Below are 14384 nucleotides of genomic sequence, written 5' to 3'. Positions count from 1 at the left end.
TGACCTGCCCTTGGTTTCCTGGGGTGCCCCAGCTCTAGGCAGGCACTCCCCACTGGTCAGAAGAAGGTCAGAATTGGGACAGCTGAGTCAAGAGGGTCAGTGATCCTCTCCTTGGCTTTGACTTCCACTCTTTTTGAGCCCAAGCATCTGGGGTATTTGAACAATCACAAGCCACCTGTGAGGCTTCCTGCGATTGGTTGAGGTGTGACAGTGCAGGTGAGTAGTAGAACATCCTAGGGAAGGGCTCACATGGGAGTGAGGATCACCTTTATCGTTGTTCAGTCGCTTAGTTGTGTCTGACTCTTTGCAACTCCATGGACTGCAGCACGCCAGGCTTCCCTGTCCTTCACTATCTCCCGGATTTGCTCAAACTCATGTCCACTGAGTTGGTGATGCCATCCAGTCATCCCCTTCTCCTCCTGCCCTTAGTCTTTCCCAGCATCAGGGTCTTTGCAAATGAATCAGCTCTTTGCATCAGGTGGCCAAATACTGGAGCTTCAGCTTCAGTATCCGTCCTTCCAATGAATATTCAGGGTTAATTTCCTTTGAGTTTGACTGAGATCACCCAACTGGGCCTTTTTTTTCTGCAGTCATGACTGTGGCTGGTGCCCAAAGCCTTTCTGATGAGTATATCCCATCCTCCGGGACTCAGAACCCATGTGGTTGAAGCTCAGGGGAGTCAAAAGTTAAGGTGTGTCTGTAGTTCACTGACCCGACTTTTTGCTTTTTATGCTAGCACGTATTCAAGCTGGAGCAGGAGGAGTACATGAAGGAGCAGATCCCGTGGACCCTGATTGATTTCTATGATAACCAGCCTTGTATCGACCTCATAGAAGCTAAGCTGGGCATCTTGGACCTGTTGGATGAAGAATGTAAGGTAAAACTGATGATGTCATTGAATTGGTTCAATTCTAGGCTTGGGATTGGGGGTAGAGGACAGCTGTGTGGTGCAAGGGAACATGTGAGATCTCAAGACTGGAGTTGCATCTGATTAGTCGGCCTTTAGTTTGCTGGGAGAAGCCTTGGTGTCTATTCTGCATACTAAAAGGTACCAGCAGGTAACGCACTGAGCGTGACTGGCAGATATTGCTACGTTGGTGAACAATGTCTTTGGCAGCGGCTGGGTGTTAAGGATTGGCATGATGTGATGGTGGTATGGATTTGGTGCCCCACATCTCCTAGGTGCTGAGGAAGGACCCCAACTTCTAGACAGGCATCCCGGAGAGGGGGGGTCAAGAGCCCAGGATCGTCTTTACCATGCAAGGTGGCTTGTGAGTGGCAGGAGCCATGTGGCTTGGTGGCAAGTGAGAGCTGTGGATTTCCCCCATGCAGCTTGTCATGGACACTGCCTGCTATGACAAGAGGAGCCCTGAGTTGCCAGCGTGGAGAGAACCAGGCAGGCCTGGGCGTGTGGGGCAGGGGAACTCCCATGTTATCAGTCACCTGATTGCTTTGGCCTTTGGTTTTCTGCTCTATGAATTGATGGGCATTGGATCTGATGGTCTTCCAAACTTCTCCTGATTTGGTGTTTGGCGATTATGGTAAATGTATGCCAACTCCTTGAGGGGTGGAAACTCTAATTAAGAGGTGTAGAAGCCACTTGGGTCTCGGCGTTGAAAGGGAAGAGCCCAGTTGCTCTTACTGTCTGACCTCCCATGTCTGGGCTGTGGAGAGTGGCTTGTGGCATGATGGTTTGGGAGGAGCAGGTATTTCCTTTCCAGAAACTTTCACTGCCTTTGAAAGTGAGAAAGACTGAAAACGGAACAGTGGAAGACAAAGTGAAACTACACTGAGATCCACAGCGTGCTTTTATCTGATGGTTTTCAGCACATTCTCAAAGCTGGGGACTTGGTCTGGTGTCAGACTCAGGAACAGGTAGTTCCTTGGGGTGACAGGGGCTGCGTTGGCTCGCCCCCGCGCCCATGAGGTTGTGATAGAGGTGATAGAACGGTTGTCCCTTTGTCCCCGCTCGGGCAGCCCAGGCCCTCCAGTCGCCCCCGCCCGGCGTGCACCCCTCCCTCACTGTCTCGGTTCTGCGTCCACTGCCAGTGGCTCCCTTCTGACACTCGGTGTGAGCGTGCTCCCCTCCCCTCCGCCTCTGGTGATCCTTTCCGCAGCCTCCTCCAGCTCCACACCCCCAACCACGCCCTCCGTCCAGTTCTGGGCCTCTGAACCAGCAAGCCCCCCGGGCCCAGCTCCAGGAGGGCTCTGGCTCTTCCCTCCCTTACCCAGCGGTGACGTCCAAGGACAGACAAGGCTCTGAGCTGGCGGCTCAACCTGGCTCTGCGATGAAGTGCTAACTGTGCTGCAGACCGCAGCCCCCGGGGGCCCGTCCTCGCCTTTCTCCTCACACAGGCCTCTCACAGGAACCCCCCACTGCCTCAGGGGAACGGAGTCTGTGAATTCAGCAGCTGCCCTATCGATTTTCCTTGATCTACCTTGCCTTTGGCAGGCAAGCCAAGGTCACTTGTGGGTTCGTTTTGGCTCCTGGTTTGAGGTTCTCAGAGGTGCCGCTGCCCAAGGGAGCGTGTCCCCAGAATGTCAGGCTGCAGCGGTGAGAACACTGGTCACTGCACGGCGAGAGACCTCAGGCTGCTGTCCAGAGGCGGGGGGACCCAAGCCCCTGGGTGAGGGAGCGGGGTGCACCCATTGCAGCACGGGGCTGGGGAGCTGGTGGTTCTGGGGGTGGTGGAGGAGGGCTTAGCGGTGCGGCTGAAAAGTAGGCAGTGGTCTCAGGGAGGACCAGGGTGCAGACATGCAGCAGTTTTGAAAGCGCCCCCCACAGAGCCCTGGACTTGGCGGCCTTGAGTATTTCGGATGCAGCGGATCCCCACACCTTCCTGTCTCTTCCTACCGAGTGCACACTGCCTGTACTACTTTCCAGAAGCTGAGGGGAAATAAAACCAAGCTGCGTCTGTATGTCTGTATGGATGGTCTCTGCCTTATGCTCTATGGTGCCTTTTGTTTGGGTCAAATTTTTAAGATTAGGGGATTTAAGTTTCAGACTGTATCCAACTCAAACTCCTGCCAAACCCCCAGAAGGTATTGGTTTGGCCAAAAAGTTCATTTGAGTTTTTCTATAACATCTTATGGAAAAACCGTAACGAAATGTTTGGCCAACTCAATATTATGCACCTACTTATATCTGGTCTTGAGGGGAAAGCCCTCAGGAGAAGGGACAGGGGTCTCCCTGCCAGCCAGCAAAGGGTGAAGAGGGACAGGATGGTACTTGGGAAGAGCCTGGCCTGGGCGAGGGGCCCGTGGAGGGCTGTGGGCAGGGCCCAGGGACAGCACAGTGACCTCAAGGGCAGGGCACACCAGGTCAGGAAGAGTGCTGAGCTGCACATGGCCGGGGGGTTCTGTTACATGCTTGCTTCCCTGCCCCTGAGGTGCCTTAGAAGGGAGATCTGAGGTAAGCTGGGGTTTCCCGCTAGTCCCCAGGGGACGGAGTTGTGCGCACGTCGAGATAGATAGGGGGTGGTGCTGTGAGTGTGACACACGCAGCCTCACTGGCCGCCAAGTCATGGTTGTAGCAGGGGAAGCAAGATGAACACCAAATTGTAGGACTGACGCAAGAGCCCACGGTGTGGAAACCACTTTCTGTGAGATTTAGCTGCGGTGGGAATTCAGACTCATTCAGTGTAGTCGGATACGGCATCTAGTAACAGATGGATTTTTAAAATTTTATTTCTTTTTTGGCTGTGCTGGGTCTTCATTGCCGCGCATGGGCCTTCTCTTCCGGCACTGCTCTCTAGTTGGGGTGAGCGGGCTTCTCACTGCGGTGGCTTCCTTGCTGTGGAGTGTGGGCCCCAGGTGTGTGGGCTTCAGAAGTTGTGGTGCACGAGCTTAGGTGCTCTGTGGCATGGAGGATCTTCCTGACCAGGGAGTGAAGCCCTGCCCCCTGCATTGGCAGGTGGATTCTTAACCACTGGACCGCTGGAAGAATCCTAATAGATGGATTTTTTTTTTAAACTTTACATAATTGTATTAGTTTTGCCAAATATCAAAATGAATCTGCCACAGGTATACATGTGTTCCCCATCCTGAACCCTCCTCCTTCCCCATACCATCCCTCTGGGTCGTCCCAGCGCACTAGCCCCAAGCATCCAGTATCGTGCATCGAACCTGGACTGGCATCTCGTTTCATACATGATATTTTACATGTTTCAATGCCATTCTCCCAAATCTTCCCACCCTCTCCCTCTCCCATAGAGTCCATAAGACTGTTCTATACATCAGTGTCTCTTTTGCTGTCTCGTACACAGGGTTATTGTTACCATCTTTCTAAATTCCATATATATGCGTTATTATACTGTATTGGTGTTTTTCCTTCTGGCTTACTTCACTCTGTATAATAGGCTCCAGTTTCATCTACCTCATTAGAACTGATTCAAATGTTTTCTTTTTAATTGCTGAGTAATACTCCATTGTGTATATGTACCACAGCTTTCTTATCCATTCATCTGCTGATGGACATCTAGGTTGCTTCCATGTCCTGGCTATTATAAACAGTGCTGCGATGAACACTGGGGTACATGTGTCTCTTTCCCTTCTGGTTTCCTCAGTGTGTATGCCCAGCAGTGGGATTGCTGGATCATAAGGCAGTTCTAATAGATGGATTTTTAACCAATAGTTATTGCTTTTGTCAGAAGCCGTGAAACTGTATACTTATAAAGGGTGCGTTTTGCTGTATGGAAATTGTACTGTAATAAGTCTGACTTATAAATCCTCCTCTTGGAGGAACGACCTAGCAAGGACTGATAGGAATTGAGACATCAGTGCGTGTTTTCTCTTAAGTGGCATACTTGCGTTTGAACAGGAATTTTGTGAAAATGAGACCTTGACCCCTAGAAGCAGTTCCAGTGGATGAAGGCACAGTGTCTCAGGCTGGAGAGACAGAGGCAGGCCTGAGTCAGGGAGGCAGACTCTGCCCTGCTGACTGGGATCCTCTCGTTCCATGGAGCCCAGCCTGAGGGGCCGGCGAGGATGAACCTTCCTGGTCATGATGTTGTTGAGGCAGTAGAAGGACAGCAGGCTGCACTCGGGAGTCAATACCTGCTGTCTCCTGACCAGGTCCAGCCTGCTCTTATGAGAGCTGATTGAATACCTGCTGTCTCCTGACCGGGTCCAGCCTGCTCTCGTGAGAGCTGACTGAATACCTGCTGTCCCCTGACCTGGTCCAGCCTGCTCTCATGAGAGCTGACTTTGGATGAAGACCAAGGCCTTGTGGTTTCTCCAGATGCAGCCCCAGGGCGGCTGGCTGTGAGCAGCTTGGAAGCCTGTGGTGGACGGAGGGCAAGCGGCTCCTACAGTCATCTGCCTGACAAACCCCAGGTTCCCTTCAGTGAACCTCTGAGGGGTCAGGCGAACAACAAGATCATCTCCCGAGCTGACGGGGAAATGGAAACACTGAGATGAGAGGGCAGGGGTAGGGGGGAGTGCCCCCAGAGCGGCTGTGTGAGCAGGGGTCACATGAGGGGAGAGGCGCCCTGGGCACAGGGAATGTCGTGTTTGCAGAGCCTGAGATGGTCTGGTTTGTCCCGGGCCTGTGGTGGTGGCCGGCGAGGGTGGGAAGTAGGAACCATCGAGAACGGAGACTTGGCCTGGCCTGCCCAGCGAAGGTGTCTGGGGGATGGAAGGGAGTGAAGAAGGGGAGAGACAGAATCGGATGTGACTGACTTTTCAGCAGGGCTCCCTGAGAACCGTGAAAGGTAAGCTGGAGAGAGACCGTGGAGTCAGCAGAGCAATGGCCACACTGCAGTTGTACGGCCAGGAGATGCCGAGAGCTTTTGGCTGAGGAGGGAGGCAGCGGGTGAGGGCCTCCATGGCCCCGCACGTGACAGCCAGTTGTTGGTTGGAGCAGTTTCTAGGGACTTGTCTGGGCAGAAGTCTGACTTGGGTAACACGAGGAGCGAATAGGAGTGAGGCAGTGGAGGGGGCGAGTCTGAACTCCTGAGGAGGAGCTGAGAGAGAGGGAGGGCTGGAGAGGATTCAGGAGAGGGCAGATGGGCCACTCCTGGTACCCAGGAGGCAGGGGTGTGTGCTTGGGAGGCCGACCAGGAGGAGAAGCACTCCCTACCCTGAGGAGGGTCCGAGGCGTTGTGGTCTGATGAGTCTCTGAATGTAGAGCGGGAATGTGAGGTTTCCTGCTTGGCAGCCTGCTTCCCTGTGACGGAGGAGACGGGGCATCTGCTGAGAGGCAGCAGGGTTAGAAGTTCGAGGAGAACAGAGGAGGTGGGGACAGGCTGCCCTCCAGGGAGAGACGAGGAATACCAAGTGCAGAGATGTGAGGTCCAAGACCATCAGAGACTGAGATGTATTTAGGTGCTGTCAAGGCATGGTCGAAGTCCCCTTCGATCTGGGCACAGCGTCTTAATCTACAGAAGTGCTGTTCACTCTAGAATTCAATTTTCTTTTTTGGCACTAAGTTATACTCAATTACCAGCAGAAGTTGATGAAGGGAAGGGAAGTTGGTGTGTGATCTCAGCCAGCCACCCAGGTCTGGGAAAGGACAGAATGGGTGGCTGGGTTGGTCTCAGTTCAGTTCACTTCAGTTGCTCAGTCGTGTCTGACTCTTTGCAACCCCATGGTCTGCAGCAAACCAGGCCTCCCTATCCATCACCAACTCCCAGAGTTTACTAAACTCAGGTCCATCAAGTTGGTGATGCCATCCAACCTTCTTATCCTCTGTCGTCCCCTTCTTCTCTTGCCTTCAGTCTTTCCCAACATCAGGGTCTTTTCTAGTGAGTCAGTTCTTTGCATTAAGTGGCCAAAGTATTGGAGTTTCAGCTTTAGCATCAGTCCTTCCAATGAATATTCAGGACTGATTTCCTTTAGGATTGACTGGTTTGATCTTCTTGCTGTCCAAGGACTCTCAAGAGTCTTCTCCAACACCACAGTTCAAAAGCATTAATTCTTCAGCGCTCAGCTTTCTGTATAGTCCAACTCCTCACATCCATAGATGACTACTGGAAAAACCATAGCTTTGACTAGACAGACCTTTGTTGGCAAAGTAATGTCTCTGCTTTTTAATATGCTGTCTAGCTTGGTCATAGCTTTTCTTCTATGAATTAAATTAAGAGCAAGCATCACTTAATTTTATGGCTGCAGTCACCATCTTCTGGAGAAGGCAATGGCACCGTTAAGAGTCAGACACGACTGAGCAACTTCACTTTGACTTTTCACTTTCATGCATTGGAGAAGGAAATGGCAACCCACTCCAGTGTTCTTGCCTGGAGAATCCCAGGGATGGCGGAGCCTGGTGGACTGCCATCTATGGGGTCGCACAGAGTCGGACACAACTGAAGCGACTTAGCAGCAACAGCAACAGCAGTCACCGTCTTCAGTGATTTTGGAGCCCAAGAAAGTAAAGTGTCTAACAGTTTCCATTGTTTCCCCATCTATTTGTCATGAAGTGATAGGACCAGATGCCATGATCTTAGTTTTCTGAATGTTGAGTTTTAAGCCAACTTTTTCACTCTCCTCTTTCACTTTCATCAAGAGGCTCTTTGGTTCTTCTTTACTTTCTGCCATAAGGGTGGTGTCATCTGTGTTTCTGAGGTTATTGATATTTCTCCCGGCAATCTTGATTCCAGCCTGTGCTTCATCCAGCCCAGCATTTCTCATGATATATTCTGCATAGAAGTTAAATAAGCAGGGTGACAATATACAGCCTTGACTTACTCCTTTCCTGATTTGGAACCAGTCTGTTGTTCCATGTCTGGTTCTAACTGTTGCTTCTTGACCGGCATACAGATTTCTCAAGAGGCAGGTCAGGTGGTCCTGGTATTCCCATCTCTTTAAGAATTTTCCACAGTTTATTGTGATCCACACAGTCAAAGGCTTTGGCGTAGTCCGTAAAGCAGAAACAGATGTATTTCTGGAACTCTCTTGCTTTTTCAATGATCTAGTGGATGTTGGCGGTTTGATCTGTGGTCCCTCTGCCATTTCTAAATCCAACTTGAACATCTGGAAATTCACAGTTCATGTACTGTTGAAGCCTGGCTTGGAGAATTTTGAGCATTACTTTGCTAACGTGTGAGATGGGTGCAATTGTGCAGTAGTTTGAGCATTATTTGGCATTGCCTTTCTTTGGGATTGGAATGAAAATTGACCTTTTCCAGTCCTGTGGCTGCTGATGAGTTTTCCAAATTGTCTGGTATATTGAGTGCAGCACTTTCACAGCATCATCTTTTAGGATTTTAAATGGCTCAACTGGAATTCCATCACCTCCACTAGCTTTGTTCATAGTGATGCTTGCTAAGGCCCACTTGACTTCATGTTCCAGGATGTCTGGCTCTAGGTGGGTGATTACACCATCATGATTATCTGGGTCATGAAGATCTTTTTTGTATAGTTCTTATGTGTATTCTTGCCACCTCTTCTTAATATCTTCTGCTTCTGGGTTGGTCTGGAATTAGTATTTTGCTGAGCATGCGAAAGGGGTGTTTTGTGAAGGTGGGAAAGTGAAGGAGGAGACGGCTGTCAGGTGGGGAGGAAGGAGCCACTTCTGCCTGGAGCTGTTAGGACAGCAGAGTCCTGGAGGCCCAGCTATCACAGGAGGATTCAGGGCTGGTGTGGGCAGGGCCACTGAGAGGTCACCAGGGGTGGGAGTCATCAGGGAGCCCGCAGAGGTCTGGGATGTTGCGAGATGGTGGCCAGGAAGGCTGTCTTGCTGGCACAGGCCCAGGAAGATGGGGACAAGAAACAGCCATGGAATAACTGACTTTGGGCTCCTTATCAACCAGATCTTGTCAGCTGCTGGGCTGGGGCAGGCTTTAGCTCCAGGCAATGTCTCAGGCCAGTGATGGCAGCCAGACATAGTTTCCTACAAGGGTTCCAGGGGTACCTTGGTGAAAAGCTGTCCTGGGCCACAGGTTTTATACCCCAGGCTGTTGGGGATGAGGGACTTAGTAAGTCCAAGGATTATTTCATTCCCCACCCCCCAGTTTTTTCTGTTTTATTTCAGTAGCAAAAAGTAAAATGAGGTTTAATATATTTTAACAGCTTTATTAAGATAGAATTAATGAACCATCCAACTCTGTATTTAAAATACACAAGTCAGTGGGTTTTTTTTTTTTTTTTCGTGTATTCAGAGCTATGCAACCATGAATTTCAGAACATTTTCATCATCCCCTAAAGATATACATTAGCAGTAATTCTCCATTCCTCCACAGCCCTAGGCAACCACAAATCTACTTCTTATCTCTACAACATTTGCCAATTTGAGATGTTTCATCTAGATGTGGCCTTCACCTTTGGTGTGGCCAGGAGAGCAGGTCAGAGGGATTCACCTCCTGAGGGACAGTGCCCACCTAGATGAAGGCAGAGCTGGAGTCCAGGCTCCTGGCTCGGTGCCTTGGGAGAGCAAGAAAGCGTGCATGAAGCTGCTGGCAGATACTTTTTTTTTTTTAAGGATTTGATTTGCTGCATATTCCAGCGCTACTGATAACCGCAATCTAGATTTTATCAAAATACAAGATTTGCTTGCTGTCTCCAATGCCTGTTTTAAATCTACTTATTGAAAAGATTTTTGGAAATGATTGCTTCCCACCTAACCATGCCTTTGTGGCTCCTTTAAAACTCTGTCATCAGGCAGGGAAGCCCAAACAGTGAGGAGCACATCAACCAACCAGCCTGTCCTGGCTTGAACCCCAGCTCTGCTGCTTGCCAGCTGTGTGACCTTGGGCAAGTTAGCTAACTGCTCTGTTTCTTCACCTGTAAAATGTGTATAGTAGCTTCCCTGGTGGCTCAGATGGTGAAAAATCTGCCTGCAATGCAGGAGACCCAGGTTCAATCCGTGGGTCGGGAAGATCCCCTGGAGAAGGAAATGGCTACCCATGCCAGTACCCTTGCCTGGAGAAGCCCATGGACTGAGGAGCCTGGTGGGCTACACTCCATGGGCTTTGCAGAGAGTTGGACATGACTGAGAAACTAATACCTAGTTCACAGGATTGAATGAGTTAATATATCAAAAATGTATAGAAAACTGCCTGGCAATAAGCTCTCTGGACACTTGCTTTTAGCATTATCTGAGATTCTTCATTCCTGTGAATTTCTGCTCACCTTCATTTTTAGTCAAGGATGAGAGTGAGAACAGAGACCAACCCTCGTCAGGAAATATGTTTACATATGACCTTGGTTTCGGGCCTCGCTTACTCATTGATTCACGTGAGTCTGATTTAGGGAATATGTCGATTATGAAATCTGCTGAGAAGTCCAGTTTCATGGACAAGACGAGCTGGATACTGGCAAATGCAGGTGCTGACCCGGGTGGGACTTCCCATCGCGGTCCCGCCCTTCCTGCCCTGTCTGCCCCGGGGCTGCCAGGTCTGGGTCATTTTGCTTCTCTTCTCCGGCTTCGCCTCCCAGGAGCTCAGCCAGGTTGGCCTCCTGCTTCCCCCCCGACCTGGTGTTTCTGAACACAAGCTGCTTGGAGACAAATATGAAACAATATATTTTAAAATGCTGAATTAAATATATTTTATTTTGTCTGCCCAACACAATTAATAGCCTCCTTGAGGAAAAAGTTTTCTTAAAAATCCTATGGCACTTAACACTGGATATTCAGTACCAATTACACCAAGTTGAGTATTGCGAAAAATCTGTTTGGTTACAAAGTATTTGAGAAATTTGTTTTCAAGTGGGTAAGCAATTTTTCATATGCACAGGTTTTATTAATTTACTAAACAAAGCCCTTTTTAAATGGCTAGTGGAAGGGTCACCTTCAGCCCTGCCTGATCCACATGTACAGTCTAAGCTAATGAATGGGCAAGGCAGTTGGTGGCCCGTAGCTGAGGAAGGGGTGTGTGCAGTGATGCTCAAGAATGAAGGAGGGGTACCCTCACATTCGACAAGGTGCCATCATCTTTGATCATTTGAGAGGTGGGCAGAGTGGCTCTGTGCTTTGTTTTTAGCAAAGCACGATGCGTTTTCACTTTCGAAGCTATCTCTAAAGATATGGAAAGAGGCTGCTCTTCAAATCCTTAATGGAGTGAAATCTCTAAATGTAAATTTGAGGGAGGTAGAGATTAGTACTGCATAGTTCAGTCACTAGGTACTTAGCACCCAGTTTGTGGCTGGAACCCAGTTTTAAGGTTTTTGAGGGGCAGGAAAAAGACATATTTCTCAAGTGCAACAAACCTACAGTTTATAGAGACAAGACAAGACGCAAAAGCCAACTGACGAGCACTGTTGGACAGTGCGTGTGTAAGAACTCAACTGGAAGAATTCCAGAGTGGGATCGAGGGTGATCAAGAAAGGCTTGAGAAAAGGACTTGAGCTGAGCCTGGACACTGGTGTTCAGATGAGACAGGGCCAGCTATCCTGCTGCAGGAGTTGGCCTGAGGGAACAGGAGCTCGGACTAGAGATGGGGTGATGTGTTCATGACCCTGAAGTCACTGGCCCCACCAGAACGAAAAAGCATCTTCAGATTTGTCCCGTGGGTTGTGATTCTGCTCTTGTAACCTTCGCCTCCACCCTCGTCCTCTCCCAGCTCTTCCAGCATCTGCCAACCGGCAGGTTCCCTGAGGCTCAGTGCACGCCTGTAGACACCACAGGAGCCAGCACGCAGGGCATGTTGAGAGCGTGCAGTGTGGGATCCCAGGTGTCCATGGTTGAGTCTGCTTTCCACATCCGGTTAGGGTCCGGGTCTGAGTGCTGAATCCAGCCTCATTGAGGTCAACTTCCTGGCAGACTCCATCACCCTGCCTCCACTGTCGACTTCCTTTTTCCTCTTTGCAAAACCCCTGATTTTGTGAATCCACAGGTCCCCAAAGGAACCGACCAGAACTGGACTCAGAAGCTCTATGACAGGCACTCTGGCAGCCAACACTTTCAGAAACCCCGCATGTCCAACAAGGCCTTCATTGTCATCCACTTTGCAGATAAGGTAGGTCTTCTCATGGTGGGCTCAGCACTCCGAGAGCCCCACCTTCAGGGGACTTCAGGTTCTTGGGCTAAGAGGGAGCTGACCTTTGAAGTCAGATAAATGGCCAGGAGTCTCTTGGGTGGGGCCTTGTTTAGCCTCCTGGAGCCTGAGAGAGGAAAGAGCGGTTCCTTCTCCACGTGGCTCATTTCCCAGCAGCTGGTGTAGACTTAGAATTTCTCCATGTGGATTGTGTTCCATATGTACTAGCCCAGTGCTTCTCAAATTTCCATGTGCATGTACATCACCAGGTCTTGCTCAAAGGCAAGTTCTAATTTAGTAGATCTGTCGTGAGGCTGACAAGCTGCATTTAGAGCACCCAAAGGAAGCCTTCTGTCCAAGGCAATCTTATGGGAACTCCTTTTTGAATCAATGTGTTATTTGCTCCTTCATGTTTGAAACAATGTGTTATTTGCTCTGTCCTGTCTGACTCTTTGCAACCCCATGGACTATACCCCACCAGGCTCCTCTGTCCATGGAATTCTCCAGGCAAGAATACTGGAGTGGGTAGCCATTCCCTTACTCCAGGGGATCTTCCCAACCCAGGGATCGAACCCAGGGATCGAACCCAGCTCTCTTGCCTGCATTGCAAGCAGATTCTTTACTGTCTGAGCCGCCAGGGAAGCCCAGAACAATGTTGTTATTGTTCAGTGGCTCAGTTGTGTCTCACTCTTTGCAACCCCATGGACTGCAGAAGAATGTGGTTTTCCACAAAATGAATATTCAACTTCCTGTCTATACATCTCGGTACATGTTGGGTTTGCATTTTAGATGAGAGCATCCGTGGGTTTCCCATGTACACGCAGCTCTTTCAGAAGACGCTGTGGACGAGATGAAACCAGTGGAGATACTGCTGAGGGCCCCGGGTCACGCAGGAGCACTAACTACCCTTTCTGTTTCTGGCCGTGGCCCCAGGTGGAGTACCTTTCAGATGGTTTTCTGGAGAAAAACAGAGATACCGTGTACGAAGAACAGATCAACATCCTGAAGGCCAGCAAGGTAAAGAGCTCCGGAAGTGGAGAAACAGAAGCGGAGCAGCCAGGCCAGAGCCGGGCAGGGTGTGGTCAGTGCCAGCCCCAGTCTGGATCATGCTCGGGGGTCGGGGGTGAGGGGCCTGCCAGTCATTTCAGTCTGAGAATTTGAGGATGGCCTGATGAAAGGAAGGAAGCAGGGGATCGCAGAGGCGACTGGGAAAGGTACCAGCTAGTGGAAGGATGTGGGAAGGGGTCCAGTCTGAAGGTATCATGGTGAGTCTAACTGTGGACACGTTGCAGGCATCCGTTGTGTCGTTCGTCTTCCGTCTCCTTGGAGCAGATGTAAAAGTACTTAAACTCCTTCAGATCCTAGTTTCAGCCCCTTTGATTTCTGCTTAGCAGTCTGTGGAACCTCTCTACGGCCAGAAACATAAATGGAGCAGTAGGATTCAGGGGACCCTTACATCTACAGTTCGGGAATGTTGCTTTCTAGGATCTCCAAAATTTCAGTTGTTTCCTTCTCATGAGTATAACAAAAAGGCAGCAAATATTGTGTCCATTCTACAGGTAGAAGGACCAAAGTACCAACTGACCTAAACACATTTATTAAGTACCTACCTGGCGAGGCACGGCCCTGACATACCTGTAGGCATTTACATTCTGTTACGGGCTGGGGGTGGGCAGGTGAACAAGCCTATAGTAACTGAAGGGAGAGGCGGCCTGGGCTGGGGCAGCACGAGCCCTGCTTGTCCTGAGAGCCCCCTTGCTGATGCTTGGAGGCAGGCACCGATGCTGGCCACAGCCCTTCAGAGGAAGCCCAGGAGAGGACCCTCCAGGAGTTCAGAGGCTGTCTTCTCCGACCGCGTGACTCCACACTCACTGTGGAAGCCTGATAACACTGCAGGTAGCAGATTAATTTCTCTTTGTGATAACCTGTAGCTGAATGCCATAGGGCTGAGGTGATGGAATGCAGAAAATACACCCTGGGGATGGACCCAGGCATCTAGAGGCAGGTAAATCACGTGGCCCTGAGGCCAGGGTTTTAGGGAGGATTTGGGTCGTTACCAGCAATGTGGGCAGCCCAGGGCAAACCCCGGCTCGTGTCATCTCCCCATATCTAGAGAATTAGTCATCACTGAGACAAACTTGCTTTGGATAAATGTGCACGTCAATGTGAGATTAACCCCTCGCCTTGCCAAGTGTCCAGCCCTCTAGTCCATGGTGGTTAACGTGACTTTTTCCATTCTTTGCAAGAAAGGCAAGGGATGGGAGGGGAACCACAGTGAGAGAGTAGAAGTGGACGATTTGAGCCCTGAGGAGCACGTTTCCTCGTCCTGTGTGTCTTAGAAGTAGAGGCCTGTGACCTCCTGTTCCTGTGACAGTGGCCCTAGAGGGCTAAGAAACTTTCTTGTGACAGGCTTCTCCTGTCGGGGAGGAGCATCAGTGAGGGACCGCGGGGGAGTGTCAAGAACTTTCCGTTAAG

The 14384-nt window shown here is 50.2% G+C and overlaps 1 protein-coding gene across 1 annotated transcript in view; it reads left to right on the top strand.

The window, feature by feature from the left end:
• MYO5B (myosin VB) overlaps positions 1 to 14384 on the top strand; it is a 335169-nt gene that overhangs the window by 233585 nt on the left and 87200 nt on the right. Inside the window, 3 exon segments of the mRNA XM_070361628.1 lie at positions 737 to 877; positions 11769 to 11891; positions 12843 to 12926. Coding sequence (XP_070217729.1) covers positions 737 to 877; positions 11769 to 11891; positions 12843 to 12926 — 348 coding nt within the window.

This window comes from Bos mutus, chromosome 24 (genome assembly GCF_027580195.1).
Source record: "Bos mutus isolate GX-2022 chromosome 24, NWIPB_WYAK_1.1, whole genome shotgun sequence".
NCBI lineage: Eukaryota > Metazoa > Chordata > Mammalia > Artiodactyla > Bovidae > Bos > Bos mutus.
Note: the sequence above shows the minus strand (reverse complement) of the source record. Positions and strands in the feature narration are given on the sequence as shown.